We start from the raw sequence: 19,178 nt of genomic DNA, 5'->3' as shown, positions 1-19,178 counted from the left end.
AAAGTCAAAGAAAAAGAAATAAACTCTTTTTATTGTATACGTTAAATGACCCAGGTCATCCTTTAATAGTCAAATTGCAAACTACTTTATCTACTAAATTCTGACTTGTTTCAAAAAGGTGGTGAGCTATCTCATAAAATATTAAAAATTTGATAAAAATAAACAGAAGAAGAAATGAAGACCAAGGGAAAATAAGAGTTGTAAAATAGAATAAACTCTGGCTAAGACTCGTTTACAAAACAAATGCTTTGTAGTTCCATATAGTTGGTGGAGCTGGATTATGATTTTGGCTCTGAAGATCCTGGCTGCCAAAGTAAAAGAGTCAACACAACTAGGGATAAGACTCACAGAGCCCACAGGATAAAAACACACCATCTACTCAGCAGAAGCACAATTCTCTCTAGGAAAAGACAGGAGATGAATTTCCGTGGGGAATCTTATTAAAATAAATGTTATAAAATAGAGCAGATTACATTATTAGTAGTGGCTTACAAAAAAACAACAAGAGAGTGTTTCATAGGGTTGTTCTTATGAGGACAAAGTATAGTTTAATAAAGTGTAGCTACGATATGTACTTTTCCCTTCATGTGGCTAGATCTCAAAGAATAGTCTTCCTCTAGAAAAAAATGGGTAGATTCTGTATTCTACAGTTAAATCTCAATAATACTTTCAAGTGCTAAAGAAGAAATTGAAAGCACAAGCTCAAAGTTATTTATTCTGACAAGAAACAGAAGCACAGATATTCTATTGTAGATTTTGATTAAAGAAACTCTGCCAGGACGTGTGTCTTAACGGATGGCCACCCCTGTCCATGGAGGCATGCTGTGGTGGGAGGGTCAGAGAAAACGCCAAAGGCTGTCCTCTAAAATAGTACTAGCCATGTGCGGTGGCTCACACTTGTAATCCCAGCACCTTGGGAGGCCGAGGCGGGCAGATCAGCTGAGCCCAGGAGTTCGAGACCAGCCTAAGCAACACGGTGAAACCCTGTCTCTACCAAAAATACAAAAGTTAGCTGTGCGTGTTGATGCATGTCTGTAATCCCAGCTACTCAAGAGGCTGAGGCAGGAGGATTGCTTGAACATAGGAGGCAGAGGTTGCAGTGAACCAAGATAGGGCCACTGGACTCCAGCCTGGGTGACAGAGTGAAAACTTTTCTCAAAAAAAAAAAAAAAAAAAAAAAAAAAGAAAAGAAAAGAAAAGTAAAATAATACTGTGTTTCTCCAACACAGAAAAATAGGTGATTGAGGTTCTGCAGTTCTACCCCCGAGCCTGAAACAAAACAGGAAGAATTTTACTATTTATTTTATTTATTTATTTATTTATTTATTTATTTATTTATTTATTTATTTATTTATTTTTTAAGATAGTCTCGCTCTATAGCTCAGCCTGGAGTGTGGTGGCATGATCTTGGCTCACTGGAATCTCCGCCTCCCGGGTTTAGGCAATTCTCCTGTCTCAACCTCCCATGTAGATAGGATTATGGGCGCCCACCACCATGCTTGGCTAATTTTCATATTTTATTAGTAGAGACAGGGTTTCTCCATGTTGGCCAGGCTGGTCTCAAACTCCTGATCTCAAGTGATCCGCCCACCACAGCCTCCCAAAGTCCTGGGATTACAGATGTGAGCCGCTGTACCTGACTGGGAGGAATTTTAAATGGAGCAAATTTTCAAAGGCAGCGTTGTCCTGTTATATTATTAACTAAGAATTTAAAAAGGTGAACTAGATATGAACAATACTGTTTCAGAGCCTGCTCCTACTAGAGACACTTCAAGCACGAGTGCTTACACACAGTGTTCTACATACCTGTGCCATCTGAAAGAAACTCAAACTTCATAACCAATCACTCAGAACTGCTGCTATGTGAAATGAGCGGACATACAAGTACAAAAGGCAATTTCAACAACTGTGCCTAAAAACTGCTATTGAATGAAGGTGGTGTGTGAATTGGCACCATGAAGTTACAGTTAGGTAAAGAAAAGACTAGAAAAATAAACCCGAATGAACAAACATAAAATATACCCACAGCTCTGGCTATCTTAACACACCAGCTTTGTGACCTCACTGATGCTTTTACCCTATTGTACACTGGCAATAATAAATTTACATACCTGAAATGGTTGTTGTGAAAAGTAAATGAGAAAATCCACTTAGAGTGCTCAGGAACAATGCTTATCACATAGAAAAAACGTTTTATTATTTCCTAGATCACTATTAACATGTAAAAATAGTGTGCATTTATATAAATGAATTGGTTCCTCTTCATATACAGAATCAATTGTTTTAAGTGGGGATTTATTTGAAATTTGAATTTCTTACACAAAATTTTTATATGCAATGCCCTTCTGAAAAGATCTAGAGAAGCGGTCCCCAACCTTTTAGGCACCGGGGAGCAGCTTCATGGAAGACAATTTTTCCACAGACGGGGTGGGTCTGGGGGATGGTTTCGGGATGAAACTGTTCTACCTCAGATCATCAGGCATTAGTTAGATTCTTATAAGGAGCATATAGCCTAGTTCCTTTGTGTGCACAGTTCACAGTGGGGTTCATGCTCCTATGAGAATCTAATGCTGCCACTGATCTGACAGGAGGCAGAGCTCAGGCAGTAATGCTCATTGGCCTGCTGCTCACCTCCTGCTGTGCAGTCTGGTTCCTAACAGGTCAGGGACCTGTACCAGTCCGCGGCCCAGGAGTTGGGGACCCTTGATTTGGAAGTAACTTTAATTCACATCAACCCTGCTTCTAGAATTAATTGATAACACCCTTACCTGTATTTTCTGAAGACTCGTTGAAACTTCACTAATATTTTGAGGTATATCAAAACACTTGGCGGTAGTGATTTTTGCATTAACCAACCACTGCTGAAAATCCCTGAAGGCTTTTCGAAATCTTTGCTGTAAAATCTGTTCTTTATTCTGGCAGCCCTTGGATGCTTGCAAACAAAGACTGAAAAGGTGATGCAAAAATTTAACGGCAGGAAAAAGTGATAAAGTTGATGAAAATCATGTTTGATAGAATCAGCAGTTCTTAGAATGTGCACTTACCTCATTTAGTAATATATTTAATGCTGAATTAATATTATTTTGAAATTACACCTTAAAATAAACCTCTAGCTTCTAATTTGTATAAAAATATCTTGAACTCCAATAAGGTTCATGCTCACCAATTATACTCTTTAATCAAGCCAGAAACTTTTCCACTGTAGGTACTCAGGTCTCTGGAAAATCGACAAAGTTCATTCAGCTGAGACTTGAGATCCTCTGTTCTAGGCTCTGCTTTTTGCAAAGCATCCAGTATCTCCTGTTCAGAAATAATGAGACAGAGAAGCAAGCACTTACATATGGTGATCTCCATATCTTCATACTATACATGCATCAATCATTTTATAGGTGAGAGAGGAACCAACATAGCAGATTCAATGAAGAAACAAGTCCTATTTTCAGGATTTCTCTGACAAATAATAGCACCCGGCTCATTTGTCCCTTTTTTCTTGCCATGAATAGACACTCTAGCATCAAATATTGCAAAGTAGTTAAGTGATTAAGTGGTCAAATGACTTAAAAATAAGACAAGAAAAAGAAAAGAGAAAATAGCCTACATTGTTTACAAATAGTCTGACTAGGCCATAAGGGGATATGTATATTTTTTAAAGGTGAAAAAAATCATTTTAAAGAAAAGCAACACTTATTTTGGATTAAATATGTATATTAAGGGCTGGGTGTGGTGGCTCATGCCTGTAATTCCAGCACTTTGGGAGGCCAAGGTGGTTGGATCACCTGAGGTCAGGAGTTCAAGACCAGCCTGACCAACACGGTAAACCCCATCTCTACTGAAAGCACAAAAATTAGCTAGATGTGGTGGCGGGCGCCTGTAATCCCAGTTACTCAGGAGGTTGAGGCAGGAGAACCACTAGAACCTGGGAGATGGAGGTTGCGGTGAGCCGAGATTGTGCCATTACACTCCAGCCTGGGGGACAGAACGAAACTCTGTCTCAAAAAAAAAAAAAAAAAAAAAAAAAAAAAAATATATATATATATATATATATATATATATCCAAAATTCAATCCTGTTTCAATGGATTTTATGTAGTATATACAGTTTTTACATTAAAAATTTCTTATAATCCATGAGATTATAAACCAAATTACTATTTAATCTGGTTTAAATAGTAATTCATTTATTTCATAGTTTCATTCATAAAGTCATCAAATATTTGCTAAATGTCTACTATGTGCCAAGCATTTTGCTGGATTCTGGGACCCCTCGTTCCCCCCATGAATAAAGGTAATATTCTTGTTCTTGAAGAACTCACAATTTAATAGATGAGGGAGACAGGTGAATAGCTACAGTACTGTGTACACCCAATCCAAAATAAAGCCTTAGGACTTGAAAAGTACACCTCTGAAGTCAAGGCCATGGTCAACTGAGTTACACAAGGTGCTCTGCAATCAGAGTGTTCCTCTCATAGGGTTGTCACAAGGAGCAAATGAAATCATGAATGTCAAATACTTAGCACAGTTCCTAGCACACTAAGTGTCTAATTCATAAAATCAGCAGGAGAATGACTCCCAAATATGTAAACGCTGTGTAGATAACGGTAGCAATGAAGTGAAAACCAAAATAAATTGAGGAGGAGGGCCAAAAAGATGAGTGAGTACTCAAACAGCTGTTGCTGTGACCATTATTGTACGAGATATTTGTCAAGAGATGGCCCAGATTTGTAGAGAAACCACATCCCTCAACAAACCAGACCCGTGCTTCATTCCTCGTCCTGGTAGATGGCACCACTGTCCCCCACTGATGTCAATCAGAAGATCAAGCATCATCCTGGCCTCTCCCTTTGTTTTCCTTCTCGCTCCATGCAAGAGATACCCAGGCTAGCTTATTCTGTGTCTCAGCTTCTTTCATCACTCCCCTCTTTGCCTCTGCACATTGACTTTCACAGACCCACTTACATATTCATTATTTCTTTCTGGGGTGGCACTACATCCTCCTAATCTGATTCCTCGTCTCTAGGTTCCTCTCCTGTGTTTTCTGACTCCTCAATGATCCTGCATCTTGATGCTGTTTCTTTACCTCACCTGTCAGGTCACATTTTAATTATACCTCAAGACTCAGCTCGAAGAACAACTCCTTTAAGTATCCCCTACCCACCTTCCCACCTCTTCGGGCTTCTCATCTGAGGATACACAGGACCTTGAGGACATTCATCACAAGGAGTATCCCCATTGGCTTCATACTTGTGTATCTCCCCACCTACACTGTGATTATGAGAGCAGGAATGACGTTCTCTTGGTTTGTCAATTCTCTTTTTTCTTTTTTTTTTTTTTTTTTGAGACGGAGTCTTGCTCTGCTGCCCAGGCTGGAGTGCAGTGGTGTGATCTCTGCTCACTTTGCAAGCTCTGCCTCCTGGGTTCATGCCATTCTCTTGCCTCAGCCTCCGAGTAGCTGGCATTTCAGGTGCATACCACCACGCTCGGCTAATTTTTTTTTTTTTTTTTTTTTTTTTTGCATTTTTGGTAGAGATGGGGTTTCACTGTGTTAGCCAGGATGGTCTCGATCTCCTGACCTCGTGATCTGCCCACCTCGGCCTCCCAAAGTGCTGGGATTACAGGCGTGAGCCACCGCACCCAGCCGGTTTGTTGATTATTTAACTCGGTGTCTAGGCTGGAGGAGTCTAAGACATTTTTATTTACAAAAATTCATAAACAACTAAACAATTTCTCTCTGAAATTCTAAACACTAAACTAGGGCCAGCTATTTTACACCGTATTGAACCTTATACTTAAGACAGAACATTGTAAGAACTAAAGAAACTTAGCATTCAACAAAAACACAAAAATACTAGAGATTCAAGTCAGTTACTTAAGAATGGGATGACATTAAAAGTGAAAAGTTGGCCGGGCGCGGTGGCTCAAGCCTGTAATCCCAGCACTTTGGGAGGCCGAGACGGGCGGATCACGAGGTCAGGAGATGGAGACCATCCTGGCTAACCCGGTGAAACCCCGTCTCTACTACAAAATACAAAAAATTAGCCAGGCGTGGTGGCGGGCGCCTGTGGTCCCAGCTACTTGGGAGGCTGAGGCAGGAGAATGGCGTGAACCCGGGAGGCGGAGTTTGCAGTGAGCTGAGATCCGGCCACTGCACTCCAGCCTGGGCGACAGAGCGAGACTCTGTCTCAAAAAAAAAAAAAAAAAAAAAAAAAAAAAAAAAAAAAAGTGAAAAGTTTTTGACCAAAACATTACATTTAAAACATTTCTATAACTTCATCCTAAATTAAAGTATGTCAGTAGAGTCTTTCATTATATAAATATCAGCTATATATATTTCTGATTCTGTTAAGTCTTAGAATGCATTTTTTCACCTTATACGGCTTAAGAAAATTATTTCCAACACTAATGTCCCAATGGATATTAAGATAAACGAGTTTTGCAAACACAGTAAATAGAATTCTTTTTGCAATATTATATTCTATAGTTTATATATCATCTGTTTTTATGTTTTAAAGAATTTCTTGAGTATTATCATCTAATTGCATAAAATAAATACTAGTAATTTTTACTGTGATCAACAAAGACAAGTCCTCCCTAAAAGCAAAACAATGCCCTAAGAACCCTAGCATATCTACTATTTCGTAAACATTTTCTTACATATTCATTGTGATAGAAATATCTCCACTTTTAGATAAAATGCCATTATTAGAAATAAAAGAAAATAGGAAAACTGAGAAGCAATGTAGTATTTTCATCGAAAGCAGTGACCCTGGGGTCAAATCTGGAAGCAGACATACACAGAGGGCTGTCATTTTTGAATTGTTTAATACAACTGAAAACCCATATTTGCTACTGCATTCTCATGTGTATTTTTATAGGCCTCGACTACTACCTTCACTAATAATATCAATGTAAAAAATAACGATAACAGAATAGTAATGTAATCTAGGCACAACCAAATCTTCCCTTTAAAAAAAAAATTCACTCATATTACTGGGATGGAAAGAAAGGGAAAGAAAAAGGAATCAAAACAGTATAACTGATTTTTTCGTATTGTACCATGTAGAGCAACGATCAACTTTGTCCCTGTGTGACAGAACTGATTTCTATGGTTTATTCTGGCACATAAATCCAAAAGACGAGAAATGCAACAGAATAACAAAAACAAACCCCCAAACCTAGGAACATTATAAATAAAGTAGAATAAAGAGGTAGAAGGCTTTATTTTACGGCTTGCTGCATTTGTTTCAAATACTTGATTTAAAACCAGACACTGCTGGAAATACTACATGACTTTCTTACTGGCAGGAGCTATTTTGAAATGATTGTAATATAAATAGGAGCAGAGAAGTTTACTAAACTTCCTTTTAAGGACATCCATGAATCAGGGCATTATAAAATTGGAAATATTGAAAAGCCTTTCACAGATACTGTTTAACAGTGAAAGAAAGGATGAGGAGGTTAAGCTTTTGCTCATTCTTCAATCTCCCTCGTAGGCTTCCCTTTCACACACTCTAAAGAAGCTGCCATTAGCTCTAAAAAAAAAAAAAAAAAAAAAAAGTCCCGGGAAGGTGACCAGGGAGTGTGACGTAGAGTTCTGTTAACGGGCTAATTCAAGAACAGATGTCAAAATCACACAGAGGAGAGCTAATTGGAGCAAAAACTATTCGTTGTGTTTTAGGAGATTACCAAATGAGTCCTTTAAGGCTATAAATTCAATCATTTAGTTGTGTGAAATAGTTAACTGGCAAGAAAACAGCTATGACTCTCTGTCTATTTATGCCCCTGCCCACAGGCCATTTTTCAGACTGAATGGCTGAATACAGTGTTACAAACTGTTACACCATGGGAATGAAAGTAAAATGTCTCCACTAACAACGAATGTTTCCTACCGCAAATAATAACCCAAATCTTTATTTTTACAAAAGTTTGATATATGAGAAAAGGAAACAAATCAGATTTTGCTTATTTAACGAGATAAATATTTCTTCCAAGTGTGCAAGTTGCGTGTTTTTCATTAGCAAGATTTTTTTTTTTTTTTAGGAATGATGAAAGTCAAAACATTTTTTAAAGCATAACCACCAATAGAAAACAGGAAGCCAACTTACTTGTCCTTTGTGCCAGCATTCCACTATCTCCTCATCCGTGTTCTTGCCTTCCAGGAGGGTTAACTGCTGAGCCCAGGTTTCCAGAAGGGCACTGAACTCTTGCAGGGCCTGCTCCAGTTGAGCCGCTTGGCCTGAGAATTCCTGCTCCGAAAGGGCCATCTGGCTGACCAGGTTCTCCAAACAGCTCTGCGTTTGGAATACACTGTCTTCCCACTGCTTCCAGTCGGCACGCAGGGCCTGCATCTCCGTGTGCATGAGCTCACACCCACTGGCAGTTGTGTTCTGTTTCACTTCAGGAGCCAGCGACTCCACTCTGCTGAGGCGGCTTGCACCAATCTCTCTGGAATCTATCAGCTCCTGTAATGGAATATCACCATGGTAACCAAAGAGCCCGTGAGTCACTTGGACTGCAAGTTTTCAACTGTGTACACAGGGGGACCCTGTCCTGCTAGGAAGTTGTAAGACGTGTGCCACAAGGACCCAGAATCAATTCATCTGCCCGCTCTTAAATTATAATAGCGGGAGTTGTCATCATGAATACCTAAGGCTTACGGCAAAGAAAAAAAAAAAATCCCGAGAATCCTCAATATCCTGAAACAGACTAAAGAGAGACTCTGAAATTAGGCATTATTTGCATACGTGAACATGTTTAGATAGTGACTCAAGTGTTTGCCTGTGGTGGATTGCTCTTGTAAATGATCCAACCCATATTTCCCTCAAAGTGGATGCTGAATTAATAAAGATTGTGGCAGAACTGTGTTCTGCTCATGGTCTCTATCCTCAATTCATCTTCTTCCACAGGGTGGTGGCTTAAATCACACTTCCATTCTACTAGGAATCAAGCAGACTCATTGCAGCAAAAGAAGGAGCCCAACTCAATTCCAAATACTTCAATACTAAAGTAAACATTTTTGTAGCATATAAAATGAATAATTCATTCATAGACTGACTGACTCAAAAGTTTAAAGTAACCTCTAGAATGAGTTCGTTTATTAGTATTTTTTTAACCTTAAAAAAGTCATTAGAAATTTAATGGTTTAGCTACAGCCAAGTTAACAATTTAGCTTGGTCTTAAAGCACACAAATACTCTAAAGGACAAGATAAAATTAAACCCGCATTGTTAAATTGATATAATCGTGGCATTTCTCTCTGAGAATAGATCCTCTTACTACCACTTTTCTTGGTGAAATAATCATCCGATTATTTCATATTATCACCAATAGATATGTTTATATATTTACATATCTATTGCTAAAGGCAGGATTTTGTTAATATTATTACAAAATTATGACTTTACTACCTGATTAAATAGAAACAAAAGATAATTAGGCACAAAAATGTTCAAGAAGAAAATCAGTGACCAATTAGCAAGTAAAAAAACATTGGAATGTTAAGTAGGAAGCATGCTTAATAAATTATGTCAAGCATAAAGTATGTCTTAACTAGTCTATATAATATAGTTTGAGTCTCATTAAATTAACCTGAAATAAATATATCTGTTCACAATTATATACAATAGAGCCATATTTTAATATAGATCATTTGAAAGTATTCAGTATTCAGTTGTGCAGTAGTCTAAATTATAATGACATGAAAATCCTTACACACAGCATGATATGCATATTCAACCTTTTCTCAGCAGCAGGATTCTAAAAACCATCCCTGTTTATTAGAGTGTATAGTAGTTATTTGATGAAGAAAAAAATATATAACTTTTTAACGAGTGCTATGTCTAACGAGTATAGACCTTAATACTTGTAACTATTTTGCCTTTGTGACTAATTTCCAATTTGAAGTTTCCCAAAATACTCTCTTATGCGTTATCCCAATTTTCCTTAGTATGAAAACGGAACACTTCAATATTTGCGATCAGAAATCTAGTCATTCAGAATTTGAATCAGGACATCATCATTGTCAAGAGTTTTGAAATGGCTTTTGCATATATTTTATCTTGTATTTACATTTTTAAATGTATGATATGTACATACACACATATGTGCATTCACGCCCTCATACCCATACACCGTTTGCGTTAGAGTTGCCTTTTCTCAGTGATTATTCCTGTGGATGTGATAGGTATGGTGTTGAAGGACAGAGGACGTGCTTTATGTATTTCCTCCAAAGTTTTTAAAATCACCCACACACTAACCTACATTCAGGCTGGACCTGAACTTCTGAGAGGCAGTTTCTGATAGTCTTCACTTTCTCCATCCCAATTTCTTTCCGTCAATTCCTTCTCCTATATTCCCTGTCTTTATGGAAGCACTTTATAAAGGCTTTTCCAAATAAGAGTATTTGTCAACCCAGGAAGCAGCCTTTGTAAAATAATTATCTTGCTTTCTCTTATTAACTTTTCGAAACCTTAGTCCATTTCTGCTATCTCCTCTTCCTCAGCTGCCATTTACTCCTAAATCCATGTAACCTGGTTTCTCACCTTCCCTTGCTGTGCAAATGTTTCTCAGAGTGGTTGTCCAATAGCCTCACTGTCAAACCTAGCTGAGATTCTTCAGTCTTCCTCCTAATGGCAGCCTCCTGCTGTACCTGTGATGGTGACCACCTTCTCTACTTAGAGCCTCAGTGGCATCACACCCTCCTACTCTTCCTCTTCTGATTTCTCCCCTCCTTTTTCTCTCTACCTTTCAAATCATTTTCTCCTATGGCTCCTTAAGTATTGGTAGTACCTAGCTTTTGGTCCTGTGCCCAATGTTCTATTTGCTGTATACATAGGTCTTGGTTTTATCCATTTTAGTGGCTTTAATAACAAATTAGATGCGATTCACTTTCACCTCTGTGCCTTCAATCCATCTTCCTAGCCTGAAATTCAAGCTTGAATATGCAACTGCCCCCAAGACATTACTACTACCTCGAAGTTCAAATTGGATCTGATCATCAATAAACAACAACTCACGTCTTCGCCTCTATCACTAGGCTCCTCTGCATGCAATTATTTTCCTCAGGTGGTAATAGTCCTGAGGATTCTAGGTAAAGACTTGACCATCACCCTTGACTCTTCCCACCTTGTCATGCTACAGCCAATTAATCACTCATTTACCAAATCCACTGCATTTTCTTCCTGGGTGTGTCCTATGTGCCAGGCATGATGCTACAGGTTTTATGTGCGTGATCTAATTTGGTTGCCAAAACAACTTTATCAGACAGGTACTATTTTTATGTATGTATTTTTTAACCAATTGAGAGGCGGAGGCTTGAGGATATCAGGTAACTTGCTGAAAGACACAGCTAGAAAGCCAATAGAAGAAGGATGCAGCATTGGGTTTCTCTGATTCCAGAGCCTGAACTCTAATAGTATAGTAAGCTCTCATTACATTTTTTGTATTACTTTATAAAGACGAGTTTGTGGATCACTGTGCCTCACTAGACTGCAAGTTCCTTAGGGAATGCACAGTCCTGGCTGAATAAATGGATAGATGGGTAGATGGATAGATGGAAGGATGGATGAATAAATTAGAATATTACTAAGAAATGTATCAAAGAAGAATTTTAAAGAATCACACAGAAAAAAGGACTTATGTTATTAGTTCAGTTAAAACATACATAGTTATAAGATTTAAATAAGATAATGCTTTTAAAGCACTTAGAAGTAGATCTTCAGGGACCAGGCACTGTGGTTCATGCCTGTAATTCCAGCACTTTGGGAGGCCAAGGCAAGCTGATCACCTGAGGTCAGGAGTTTGAGACCAGCCTGTCCAACAAGGCGAAACCCCATCTTTACAAAAAAAAAATACAAAAGTTAGCAGTACATGGTCGTGGGCACCTGTAATTGTAGCTACTCAGGAGGCTGAAGCAGGGAGAATCGCTTGAACCCAGGAGGCGGAGGTTGCAGTGAGCCGAGATTGTGCCACTGCACTCCTGCCTAGGCCACAGAGCAAGACTCCATTTAAAAAAAAAAAAAAAAAAAAAAAAAAAGTAGATCTGCAAAGTGTAGTTACAAATGTAACCATCAGCTACAAATTTTATGACTTTTGGCCGGGCGCGGTGGCTCACGCCTGTAATTCCAGCACTTTGGGAGGCCGAGGTGGGTGGATCACAAGGTCAGGAGATGGAGACCACCCTGGCGAACACGGTGAAACCCCGTCTCTACTGAAAATACAAAAAAACTAGCCCGGTGTGGTAGCGGGAGCCTGTAGTCCCAGATTCTAGGGAGGATGAAGCAGGAGAATGGCATTAACCTGGGAGGCGGCAGAGCTTGCAGTGAGCGGAGATTGTGCCACTGCACGCCAGCCTGGGCGAGGGAGCGAGTCTCCGTCTCAAAAAAAAAAAAAAAAAATTATGACTTTTATATTCTGATCTTGGAATCAAAACACAATCTGAGCTTTAAATTCCTGACCACGATTACACTATTTATTCCCAACATTTCCCCCTCTAAAAGTAAACTACTGAGGATTTCATTCCTGCTTCATTTTAATGTTAAAATCCATTTTCCATGGGGGAAAATGATTACAATTTAATATTGAAGCAACTAGAAATTTACTAAAATGTACCAGAGTCTGCAGCTCCCTGAGAAAGGTACATTTCTGTTTTAGAAATTGTCCCTATGTGGAGTAAACGAAATGATAATTTTAAGATCCTTTGAAGTACTCCCTTCTATTATGTTGTTGGATGTCTTCTAGGAAAGCAGAATAAAACATCCAGAATGACATTTTGAGGTTATTGTTAGAATACACTTACCTAAGTTACTATATAAACTTTTCTTCCATGGTGCTAAACAATAGTATCTGGTTTTGTCAGCCCACCAAATTAGCCATTTCCTAGCCAGTAGTATTACAGCAATAAGCACATTTGCATACAGAAATGTAAAGACAATGTTACATTGTGTTCACAAGTGTAAAGTCTTTTGAATTCTTCTCATGACTCTTGTTTATGTTTAGAATCAGTGAGGCATCAAATAAAAAACAGGAAGGAAACATTTTAAATAACAGAATCTTATCCACAAAATCTTTATCAAAAGGGTGTTGTACTCAAGAAGTAATGAAGCAATGTAGATATAGCATCTGTTCATTTTCTGACCTTAATTTTTGACAACTTTTTCTGGGTGGCTGATGAATCTCCAGACATATCTGACCACCGGTGAAGTTCTTCCTTTGCTGAATGGAGCCAATCTGTGAACTCATGGACCGCATCTAAATACATTAGATGGTCTTTCACAATCTCTTCCACTTTCCTCATTTTTTCCTAGTAAACAAAGAAAAGACTACCTTAACAGTGGTCCTTTTGAGAACATGAAATCAGATAAGGCAACAGGCCTGATAGAAGTCTCTTAATAAATCTCAGAAAATTTCATTCTTGTTCTTGAATTTTCTCTGAGTTTAATATCTTAAAAAGAAGCTATCAAATTTAACTAAATGTCCAGGCTTTGGAAAAGCAACTATTTTCCTGTAAGTTTACTATTTTCTACCTTAGTATGGAAATATATGCTTACTGTATGTTGGCTAACATCCCTCACTAACAATCCTCTTAATAATTATTGTCATAACCATTCTTATTAAAGCAATTTTTTGTTAGCTTGGTGTCCAGCATTCTGTTCAGCACTTTAAATGCATTTGCTCATTTAATCTTCATAACAGTCCTGTGAGGAAGACACTATCATTATCATCATTTTATAGGAAAAGATGTTCAAGCTTAGCGAGGTTAGGTAACATGTAATAGTGGCCAAAGTCACACATTCAAAAGTGTCAAGGCCAGAATTCAAACTTACATCTTTTTGACCTGAGTCATAGCTCTTAATCATTACCAAGATGAAAGTGAAGATAAACAAGCACATCTGTTAATAATTGTAGTGTCAAGAAGGCAAGAGTTAGTTCCCAACAAGGCAAACCAAAGAAAAGAAAAAGCAGCAAACAACAACAATTCTCTCCCTTAATTTCTATAATATTTACAAATATGCCAAAGAATAATCATGAAGGAAATGAAAGATTCATATGGAGAATTGGAAGTACATTTTTGATATTATATAAAGGAGTTTATACTTTGGAAAATAGAAACCGTTTTTACTAAGAGGAGAGATGAACACAATATTTCGTACGTGATTGAATCTTGAAGGTAAATAGACTTGCATTTAATATAACAAATATAAGTGTAGCAAAACAAAAACAACTTTAGCAGTGACATTTGATGTGCAAAGTAGATAGATTAACTAAAATAGCGGAGAAAGAAAAAATAAGGAATAAAGAATAATCCCAAGATTGTAGAAAGAGAAAAATGAATAGGCATTCATAGTAACAAATGATCTTTATGTCATACCCATTTACTGAGTGTATAAATAGTTTTAGAGCAGCCAATTCTCCAACAATTTAATCCACAGTTTCTTCTTTACCTGACCTTGGCAACCGTCATTATATTATTAATATAAATCAATATATTATATTAATGTATTATAAAGCATCTACTTTCAATATAAAGCACTAACCTTGGCAACAGTCATTATATCATTAAACTGTGTTTTCAGCTCCTCTTGAGCTGTGTCCTTGAAAGACTCATCCTCTGTCTTCTCGTAGAGCTCCCTGGACTTGGCAAGTAGACGGTGAAGGGCTCTCGTGTGATCCTCTGCCTCAGACAGGATGGACTGGAGGTGGTCAAGCAGGGCAAACTTCTCTTTCAGATCTGGCTGCGGTTGTAAGGGATGTTCTACTTTTTGATCCACTGATTCCATCCACTGCTCCAACTGGTTTTTCCTCTCTAGATAGTCATTCCATTGGCTAATCACAGACTCTAAAGTGCTAGAATTAATGTCACATATTAACAAAAATGAATTATTTTGACATCTCTACTGAAAACCAATCGCAAAGTCATGACATCCATGCCAATCGTTTTACTGAATGCTCCTGGAAGTGATGAACATGTTGCTTTTGAGTGCAGGGAAAAACACTACTTCTCTGATCCATAAGATCCTTACCTCAGGTCCTTTGAACAAAGTCAATCTATATTAAAACATGAAATAAGAAGTTGTGGTCATACATGCATCTGGAATTTGTCTTCCAAATGCTAACTGTCCTAAATGAACAAGATACATTTATATGTTATGTTGTTAAAAATCAGCATGGGAACATCAATGAAATTTTATTTCATATAGATCGGTTCTTAATTTTCTTGGAATTATTAACAGTTTATCTTATTAAAATCAGATGGTGATTATTTGTTGATTGGAATTCAAAATTCAAGATATCCTTCCTGTGTAAATGATATATCATTAGGTTGATTTTCATTTAGGGACAACACACACACACACACACACACACAATATACAGTGCTTTTGTGTTGAATGTGTGAATGAATGCTCAAGTATTTATAAGAAAAATAGTCACAAATATAATAGCTTTCTGGATAGTCAAACAAAGGCTCTCCAGACTGGCATTTAGGAAAAATCCCTCCATTATTAAGCATTACAAACTATTCTAAACTCATCTGCAGTGATTTCCCCAGCCCCCCTTGCATACAAGCCTATGAACCTGAAATTAACATTCTGTGGTAAATGAATTTCCAGCATTTGCTCAAACTATTGCTTTTGCATATTTGCATCCATCGATCCACTGGAACCTCATCATTCAGGCTTTAAAGTCCTACCTGTTCCTCAAATAATTTTCTAAAAAGCACCCCCTCCCAGTTTGTGTGTTTGTTTGTTTGTTTGTTTGTTTTGACAGGGTCTTACTCTGTCACCAAGGCTGGAGTGCTGAGGTGCAATCATATAGCTCATTGCAACCTCTGTCTCCCCAGATCGGGTGATCCTCCCACCTCAGCCACCCTAGTAGCTGGGACTACAAGTGCGTGCCACCACACCTGGCTAATTTCTGTATTCTTTTTTCTTTTTTTGAATTTTAACTGTGACTTCATATAATTTTTGCGTATTTTGTAGAGACATATTTTCGCCTTGCTGCCCAAACTAGTTTCAAACTCCTAGGCTTAAGCAATCTGCCTACCTCAGCCTCCCAAAGTGCTGGGATTACAGGTGTGAGCCACTAAGACTCTGCATTCTTCTACAGCCCCACAGTGCGTTTTGAAAATGGTTAGTAACATAGTCTGAATCAGAGTATTCCAAAATACATCCTATGCTAGTGTCTGAGCTTTTAGAGGGCAAAAACCTTTCTGTTTTATTTTATTATTTTAACAGAATAATTTGAACATTGCTATTGCTCAATATGTCACTGTCAAATTTAATTTCTTGCTGAAATAGTGGAGTCAAGGACCAGAGTCTGCTTCCTGCATGTAACATCTTATTCTAACATCTGAAAACTATCTACCCATATTCTTATGAACTTTTAGGACACTGGCCTAGGCCAAGCCTCTGGAAGCTTAGTTCATGCTCCAGCAGTCTATGATATAGAGTAAGACAACCATAGCATCTGATTTTTTTTCTTTGCTGACCATTGTGAGTTATTACTAAGATGCAAAGTCCTGCTGACTTTGAGAGTCACTGCCTATGCTCCATATTAAAGGAAAAAATGAAAACAACAACAACAACAACAAAACAAAACCTCCAAGTTGTTAGTTGTAACCAGGGATTTTTGTTTACATTGCCGTGGGTAACTGTAGTGTTATTTTTGTTTTGCTTTGTAATAAACTTGAATCATCTTTAAAGATTTTTTAAATGTTATGGTAGGTTCAAGGGTACCTGTGCAGAGTTGCTATACAGGTAAACTCGTGTCATGGGGGTTTGCCGCACAGATTATTTCATTGCCCATGTACTAAGCCTGGTACATGACAGTTATTTTTTGCTGCTCCTCTCCCTCCTCCCACCTTCCACCCTCAAGGAGGCACCAGTGTCTGTTATTCCCTTCCCTGTATGAACTTTAATCTTCTATTCATCTATTTTGTTATGATCATATTGGGCACCCAGTTTGTCAATGATCTAACAGGATGTATAACCATCAGAATACGGCTCTTTTTTACTGTAATTCTGACTGATGGTCATGTGTCCAACAAATGTGCCAGATTATTTATGGATACTCTGAGAAGAGGGAGGTAGGTAGAAACCTCTCACTTATAATTACAACAACAAAAACACCACCTGGTATAACAATCAAGGTCTTCCCTACTTCCTCGTCAGTGTTCGGACAGGTGATTTTCAACAGAGGCTCTACAGCTGGGCTCTATTCCAGATGGATTGACTGTTGGTTGTGTGAGAATGTTCCACACTTTATAGGATATGAGCTCTCTGTGCCTCGGTCACTAAATGCCAGGGATATTCCCTCATCACCGTGACAATCAAAACCACCCTACCCATTTCCTATAATGTAAATGGGGGTGATATGACTTTTAGTTGAAGAATAGATTTACAATTAAGCTCAACAGCTGCCAATAGCTTAATTTTCCATATGTTCCTTAAGCTAAAATGTATCAAGTTATTAAAGAACCATATATTCTTGCTTTGATGGCTTGAAAGGAGATGTTTTGCTGAGCCCATGTCATGTAAGATTCCATTAGAGATAATAAGGGACATCTAAATATTTTATAAATGCAGCAAGAACACAGAAACAAAGCAAGCTAACAAGCAAAAACCAGTCATCGCCCTATGGAAAACACAACTTAGACAAAGACAATTATGCCCACAGCAAGCTACAGTAACATGGTTGCAGAATTCCACCCTCCATCATTTTACTAAGTCACTGCATTGGACTTAGACAAATAATCACTAAAATTAGGTTATGTACCTTTGAGCGTGGATGGAGGAGCTCATGATGTCAGCCCACACTTCTTTAAGGGTCTCTAGCTGAGTCTGAATCACCCTCTGACCTTCTTTGTTGCTACTTCTCAAAGCCTGTTCCCCTTTGCCAATGGCCATATTCAACTTAACTTCCCCTTCACCTTTCATCAGGAGAATATCCTGGGAAGGAAGAAAGAATACACATCAGGAGGCATGTAAAAAAACTTCTTCTATTTTAAAAAAGGTAGTTTTCCATAAGAATTGAGGTAGGAATACTTATCTCAAAATGAAAACAACAAACTCTGGGCCTTATTGCAATGTAATATTTACTTAAAATTGGTATCCAGGAGTCTAGGAGTCAACGATTAATCCCAATATAAATTCTTAGAAAACTTTGGGCCACTAACCTAGAAAGTATAATTTTATTGACTTCAGTTTCAAAGAGTCACAATAAATTCTTTTGAACATGAAGACACACCTGTCTAAAACCCAGCAGTCCCCTACATTAATTGCCTGGCTAATTTATCTCTTTCAGGGTCACCTTCATTGGCTATAGTCTGGGTTAGTGATCTCCTCTGTGCTTTCAATACACTCCTTTTTTTTTTTTTATTATACTTTAAGTTCTAGGGTACATGTGCATAACGTGCAGGTTTGTTACATATGTATACTTGTGCCATGTTGCTGTGCTGCACCCGTCAACTCGTCAGCACCCATCAATTCATCATTTATATCAGGTATAACTCCCAATGCAATCCCTCCCCCCTCCCCCCTCCCCATGGTAGGCCCCGATGTGTGATGTTCCCCTTCCCGAGTCCAAGTGATCTCATTGTTCAGTTCCCACCTATGAGTGAGAACATGCGGTGTTTGGTTTTCTGTTCTTGTCATAGTTTGCTAAGAATGATGGTTTCCAGCTGCATCCATGTCCCTACAAAGGATGCAAACTCATCCTTTTTTATGGCTGCACAATATTACATGGTGTATATGTGCCACATTTTCTTAATCCAGTCTGTCACTGATGGACATTTGGGTTGATTCCAAGTCTTTGCTATTGTGAATAGTGTGCAATAAACATACGTGTGCATGTGTCTTTATAGCAGCATGATTTATAATCCTTTGGGTATATACCCAGTAGTGGGATGGCTGGGTCATATGGTACATCTAGTTCTAGATCCTTGAGGAATTGCCATACTGTTTTCCACAATGGTTGAACTAGTTTACAATCCCACCAACAGTGTAAAAGTGTTCCTATTTCTCCACATCCTCTCCAGCACCTGTTGTTTCTTGACTTTTTAATGATTGCCATTCTAACTGGTGTGAGATGGTATCTCATTGTGGTTTTGATTTGCATTTCTCTGATGGCCAGTGATGATGAGCATTTTTTCATGTGTCTGTTGGCTGTATGAATGTCTTCTTTTGAG

The 19,178-nt window shown here is 38.2% G+C and overlaps 1 protein-coding gene across 16 annotated transcripts in view; it reads right to left on the bottom strand.

The window, feature by feature from the left end:
* SYNE1 (spectrin repeat containing nuclear envelope protein 1) overlaps nucleotides 1-19,178 on the bottom strand; it is a 546,282-nt gene that overhangs the window by 259,259 nt on the left and 267,845 nt on the right. For all 16 annotated transcript variants that reach the window (XM_030928648.1, XM_030928649.1, XM_030928634.1 and 13 more), the window contains 6 exons: nucleotides 17,768-17,940; nucleotides 14,530-14,839; nucleotides 13,131-13,295; nucleotides 8,102-8,458; nucleotides 3,164-3,300; nucleotides 2,769-2,946 (listed from right to left, as the gene is read on the bottom strand). In XM_030928648.1, coding sequence (XP_030784508.1) covers nucleotides 2,769-2,946; nucleotides 3,164-3,300; nucleotides 8,102-8,458; nucleotides 13,131-13,295; nucleotides 14,530-14,839; nucleotides 17,768-17,940 — 1,320 coding nt within the window. The remainder of the gene's footprint in view (nucleotides 1-2,768; nucleotides 2,947-3,163; nucleotides 3,301-8,101; nucleotides 8,459-13,130; nucleotides 13,296-14,529; nucleotides 14,840-17,767; nucleotides 17,941-19,178) is intronic.

The sequence above is a fragment of the Rhinopithecus roxellana genome, chromosome 4 (genome assembly GCF_007565055.1).
Source record: "Rhinopithecus roxellana isolate Shanxi Qingling chromosome 4, ASM756505v1, whole genome shotgun sequence".
Taxonomy (NCBI): domain Eukaryota; kingdom Metazoa; phylum Chordata; class Mammalia; order Primates; family Cercopithecidae; genus Rhinopithecus; species Rhinopithecus roxellana.
This window is presented reverse-complemented; position numbering and strand designations above follow the sequence as displayed.